The sequence below is a fragment of the Moschus berezovskii genome, chromosome 15, assembly GCF_049115385.1.
Source record: "Moschus berezovskii isolate FMDL1 chromosome 15, NW_MosBer_1.0, whole genome shotgun sequence".
NCBI classification, from domain to species: domain Eukaryota; kingdom Metazoa; phylum Chordata; class Mammalia; order Artiodactyla; family Moschidae; genus Moschus; species Moschus berezovskii.
In genome coordinates this window covers 46,271,937-46,277,933 of record NC_142474.1, presented here as the reverse complement: position 1 = coordinate 46,277,933, position 5,997 = coordinate 46,271,937, and the positions used below count along the sequence as shown (strand labels likewise).

The following is a 5,997-nucleotide window of genomic DNA, read 5'->3' as shown; positions in this document are numbered from 1 at the left end:
GCAGACGAAATATTTGGAAAGGGTATTTGCACTTTAAAAGTTATTTTTATTACATTTATGGAGAGGAGCATTCACTTGAAGCAACTGACACTCTGCACAACATGCCCTGGAATAGCAAAGCCCTACAGAGATCAAGGCGGAAGAAACCTCAGGGTGAGACTCAGCCCAAATCAACAGTGTCCGCAGCTGTTTGCACAGGAGGAAATCTGTCCTTTGGGAATTCCAGGGCGAAAAAATATCGTTTGCGATTCCATAGACGGTAGCATGCCAGACTTCCCTGTCCTTCACTATCTCCTGAAGTTTGCTCAAACTCATGTCCGCTGGGTCGGTGATGCCATCCAACCATTTCTTGATCATAATACCTCTCTTCCTTGGAAAGCCCATCGTTTGCGTGAGCTGGGCATAGTATCTTCTTTGGTGGGCTTCTCAGTTTTCCACTTCGCTCCATCATTTCTGACCCTAGTAACGCGGGCAACTGAACGCGGAAACCGGTGTAGACGAGATGTCTCAAGGGTTACCTAGCGACAACAAGAAAAACCAGACCTTGAATATTCACTGGAAAAGTGAAAGTGAAATCGTTCAGTCGTGTCCGACTCCGTGATCCCATGGACGGTAGCCTACCAGGCTCCGCAGCCCATGGGATTTTCCAGGCAAGAATACTGGAGTGGGCTGCCTTCCTTCTCCAGGGGATCTTCCCAACTCAGGGATCGAACCCAGGTCTCCTGCATTGCAGACAGACTTTCCCGTCTGAGCCACTAGGGAAGGACTGATGATAAAGCTGAAACTCCAATATCCTGGCCACCTGATGCAAAGAACTGACTCATTTGAAAAGACCCTGATGCTGGGAAAGATTGAAGGCGGGAGGAGAAGGAGACGAAAGGGGATGAGATGGTTGGATGGCATCACCGACTCAATAAACATGAGTTTGAGTAAACTCCGGGAGTTGGTGATGGACAGGTAAGCCTAGCGTGCTGCAGTCCATGGGGGCACAAAGAGTCAGACACACCTGAGCGAATGAACTGAGTAACGCGGGCACCTGAACGCGGAAACCGGTGTAGACGGGATGTCCCAAGGGTTACCTGGCGACAAGGTGACAGCGCCTTTCGTACCAGTAGGAGAGGTACCGCTGCCTGGAGAGCTGGCTCTGCAGCCAGAAGGTTTCCCGACGACGACGCCAAGAAAAACCAGACCCTGCCTCGCCCTCCCACCGCGTCAAGGTTGAAGCAAGTGGGCGACTGCCACGTCTCACCAGAAAAACTCCCTCTCCTGGTGCCCTCCCCCGCCAAGGGGCAACGAGCGCCGTGTTTTGGGATGGTGGCGTGGCAGCGCCCCCCGCTCCGACGGGACGCGCGCAGCGGAGGGTCCGCAAGGTACTCAAGCCCGGAATCCTGCCTCTCGACACTCCCGCCGCAGAGGACGGCCTAAGAAAGGAGGGGGCTCAGGCCTCCAAACCCCGTCCCCGGGTGGTGATGCTGGGGCAAGCTCTGGGCGGGGGCTCTCGGAAGTGATCCCTTATCCAGCCCGCAGGGCAGGGAGATGATCTGGTCTCTCGGGTCCCCCCCAGGCCCCGCCAGAAGTCACGCTCTCCGGCGGAGTAAGGACGGCGCTCGGCGCTCGACTCCCCGCGCCTAGCGGCGGCCGGGCTCCGCACTCGAGGCATCGTGCCTGTCCCCGCCCCGGGCGGCGACGCGCACTCGGCGGCGGCGGCGGCGGCCCCGGGCCTCGGGCGCAGCGAGCGGGGCCTGCGGCCGGCAGGCAGGCAGGCGAGGGGGGATGTCAAGGCACTCCAAGGTGGTGTTGGGCCTCTCGGTGCTGCTGACTACGGCCACCGTGGCGGGCGTGCATCTGAAACAGCGGCAGGACCGGCAGGTCGGTTTCCCGGACCCGAGCGGTTCGGGCCTGGGGCCTGGCTCCTCGTGGCGCCTCTTTTCCTCACCTTTCCTCCCTCCTCCGGGGCCGGGGGACCCCCGCTTCCCCTTGGGAGGAACGGTCCTGGGGGTGAGGGGGTAGTTCCTGGGTACACTGGGCTCCGAGACGCCTCCCGACCCCGGCCCCCGGGCCCGCCGGGGTCGGAGAGCGGGAGACTGACCGTCCGCGCTGTGTCTCTCAGTTCCCGCGTCTTCCATTTCCCAGTCGGTCAGCGTGACCCCCGGGCGCAAGCCTTTGCCCCGAGCTCGTAGGAAAGAAAAAAGAGGAAGCGCAGCCGGTCGTGGGCCTGAGGGTCGAGCGCGGGGCGGGGCGGGGGGCGGCGGAGCCCTGGTGGCCCGGGGTGGGCGCAGGCAGCGGTGGGGGGAGTCGGTGCGTGTGCTGTTGGTGCGTAGATGTTGCCGGCGAGACTTTTGTCCTGTTCCACGCTCTGGAAGTCAGGAGACGAAGCCGACGGTGGTACAGGGATTTAGCGGAGGGAATGGAATGATTAACGATGACAGCACACGGAGGAGATGAGAGATTTGGGCTTAAAGTAGGGTTCTAAGGGACTTCCCTGGTGGCTCAGAGGGTAAAGAATGTGCCTGCAATGCGGGAGACCTAGGTTCCATCCCTGGGTGGGGAAGATACCCTGGAGGAGGACATGCAACCCGCTCCGGTACTCTGGCCTGGAGAATTTCCATAGACCGAGGAGCCTGGGGGGCTGCAGTCTATAGGGTCGCAGAGAGTCTGGCACCACTGAGCAACTAACACAGCTAAGGGGGTAGCTTTCCGAACAGAGGTAGGAGGCTTCCTTCTCTAAGAAGGAAAAGATGGTGATGGGAGGAAATTTGACAAGGGGGTTGAGGATGCTGTATCGGATGTAATTCTGAGGCCAGGGAGCAGGGATTTTTCTGAGTGTAGAGTAAGGCTGGGCTCAGACTTGGTTCTGACCTTCAACTGCAGGTGCTAATGTTCCTGGTAAGTTTTTTTTTAAATACTGTGAAACCACCTGGGTTCTGCTCCAGACCTGTCAAATCAGAATCTCTTGCGGGTGTGGATACTGCTTCAGTTCAGTCCCTCAGTCGTGTCCAACTCTTTGCGACCCCATGAATCACAGCACGCCAGGCCTCCCTGTCCATCACCAACTCCCAGAGTTTACTCAAACTCATGTCCATCGAGTTGGTGATGCCATCCAGCCATCTCATTCTCCGTCGTCCCCGTCTCCTTCCACCCCCAATCCCTCCCAGCATCAGACTCTTCCAGTGTGAGTCAACTCGTCGCATGAGGTGGACAAAGTATTGGAGTTTCAGCTTCAGCATCAGTCCTTCCAATGAACACCCAGGATTGATCTCCTTTAGAATGGACTGGTTGTATCTCCTTGCAGTCCAAGGGACTCTCAAGAGTCTTCTCCAGCACAAGTATGTTTTAAAAGCGACCCAGGGGTTCTAACTTGCAGCCAGAGTTGAGAACCACTGTTAGAATGCGAAAAGTGGAAAGTTTAGATATTTGAAAGTTAGAGGTGAAGGTTGACCAGAATAACTTGTGTTTGTTATACATCCAGTCATTCATGCGGCTTACTTCCTGGGAAAAAGGAGGTCAGGTGACCCAGGTCAGTTGGGTGTGTTGGAAGGTTCAGGGAAGCAAGAAATAAACCAGTGGTTAGTGTGGTCCCCCGTTGTTTCCTGACTGTCTACCACATACCAGGCACTGTACGGAGCACTCATCCTCACAGGAAACCAGCAATACTGGCAGTACTACCCAAGGAGTAAGAACTGCACCAGGGGCTGGGTTCCAGGTATAAGAGTTATGGTAATGAAGAGGTCTGGGTGGTCAGCACAGTTGTCAACCGGAAGTCCCAGGAAGGGTGTACCAGGCTGTTGGCACAGATCTTGAAACTTGGGGGGAAACTAGCAAATGATGGATAGAGAACAAGAACCCAAGCCATGTGCGAAAGTCTAAGAAAGGAAGGGAGGACCTCAGAGCAGGTGTGGAAGGTGTGGGCTTCAAGGGTTGGGTGGGGTGTGTAAATGTGTCCTGACAGGAGGAACTCAGGACAGGAGCTGGAGAGGGAAGAGTAAGTAGAATGAGAGCTTCCGATTCTGTCTGGAGATCTGGCCAGGGGCGCAGGGTTCAAGACAGATGGGTTTCAGTTGTGTTATCAGTCCCAAGACTCTTAATTTTCCTAGCTTCCTGATAATGGGGACTGAATTTCCAGGCCTGGAGGAGGGCCAGCACTGAGGTACTTGGTGAGTTGTTACAGTAGACATAATAGTAAATTTAAAAACCAAAGACAAACAGATATGTAACTTGGTGCTTTTTGATGAATTGCAAGCTGGCCTTGCAAATGGAGATACTTATCTTGTAGTTTATTTGAAAGAGGGAGGTCTGGTTTAAAATTTTAAAAACAAAAACAGAAAAACATACCCAGGTCCTATGCCCTGCCCCCATTATTCTGCCTCACAGACCACTGTTATGAGAGTATTTAATGACCTGTAAACTATAAAATGTTTGTTATTAGTAATGACTGGATTGATGCTTTAGAAAGTCATCTTAGATGCCACATTCATATTCTGGAATCTTCTGTCATTAGTGTTTGTGAAAGTAACTGCTATTGCTGGGCCTTTGTTTTTCCTCTGCTGATAGTTTTCTTTTTTTTCCCCTTCTCTGCCCATTAGGTAATTGATGGTAATTCTGTGTAATTTTTATTTATTCTCTTTACGTAATAGAACAAGCCAGGTTCTTTACTTTCTCGCATCCTTACACTTTGTTCAAATTTTAGTACTTTTTTCTATATTTCTTATTCAGCTAGGACAATTGCTAACAGGAATGTAGTTCACAGTTACTTTAACTCTCATCAAGGTTTTTTTGGGGGTCAGGGGACATAGGTGGCCTGCGAGGTCTTTGTTCCTCAACTAGTGGAAGCAGATTCTTAACCACTGGACCACCAGGGAATTCCCTCCTCAAATTTTTATTTAGCTCTCTTTTTTTTCTTCTGTTTCTTTTTTGTTTGTTGTTCTTCACTTTTTTGTTTTTTTTCCCATTGCTCTCACATTTTTAAAGTATCATATATCAACTAAACTTCTAAAATTCAGCACAGTGGCAGTTTTTCTTTCTTTTTTTTTTCTTTCTTTTTTTAAAAAGAGATTTATTTTTGGCGGTGCTGGGTCATTGTTGCTGTGTGCGGGCTTTCTCTGATTTTGGGGCGTGGAGGCTACTCTTCTTTGCAGGCTGCAGTGCTTGGGTTTTTCACTTTGGTGGAGTCCAGACTCTAGGGTGTTGAGGCTCATCCACTGAATAGTGGTACACAGGCTTAGTGTTGCCCTGAAGCATGGGGAATCTTCCCAGCAGAAGCAGGGATCAAATCCTTGTCCCCTGCATTGGCACTAGACCACCAGGGAAGCCCCAGTTTTTAATTTTTAATTGTTATTTACAGTATTTATATTAAATGATGTGGAATTTCCTAAAAGACAGTAGTCTGTATTAATACTGTGGCAGTCTACCAAGTTAATTTTATGGTTTCTTTATTACGTTTATACAGTAAATTAAAATAGTAATTGGGTAGTTGGAATCTAAAAGTTTTAAGTGTATCTAAGCTGTTTTTCAGATTTGAATGATGCAAGGATGGGAATTACCTGTTCCAGTTTTACTGAAATCTGTTTCTTACATTTTTAGAGGCTTCGTGATGGAGTGATCAGAGACATTGAAAGGCAAAATCGGAAAAAAGAAAATATTCGTCTTTTGGGAGAACAGATTCTTCTGACTGAGCAACTTGAAGCAGAAAGAGAGAAAATGGTGTTGGCAAAGGGATCTCAAGAAACGTGACTTGAAGTGTGTGTGAAGTATTGATGAAAGAGACATCATTCAATGTGTGTGTTGGTAGAGAACAGCTTAGTGAAATCTTTTTTGCTTACTGTCCTTTTAAACTTGATCAGAAAAAGGACAATGGCTCATATATTCTAAATAATGTCTTTAGAGCCCCTTGTGTCTGAGTAGAGGTGGGCAGACACCGTTCTGAGAGTTTCTGTTCGTGTGGTCAGCGAGGAGCCCTTCAAGCTTGGTGTTATTCCTGAGAACCCTGACCTGTGAGCC

The 5,997-nt window shown here is 50.5% G+C and overlaps 1 protein-coding gene across 1 annotated transcript; it reads left to right on the top strand.

Moving 5' to 3' along the window:
• The first annotated feature begins 1,673 nt into the window (after window positions 1-1,673).
• On the top strand, window positions 1,674-5,731 carry PET117 (PET117 cytochrome c oxidase chaperone). Its single transcript, XM_088844038.1, has 2 exons — window positions 1,674-1,869; window positions 5,581-5,731. The coding sequence occupies exons 1-2, from the start codon at window positions 1,774-1,776 to the stop codon at window positions 5,728-5,730; spliced, it is 246 nt and encodes an 81-aa protein (XP_088700164.1). The 5' UTR covers window positions 1,674-1,773; the 3' UTR covers window position 5,731.
• Window positions 5,732-5,997: the final 266 nt, after the last annotated feature.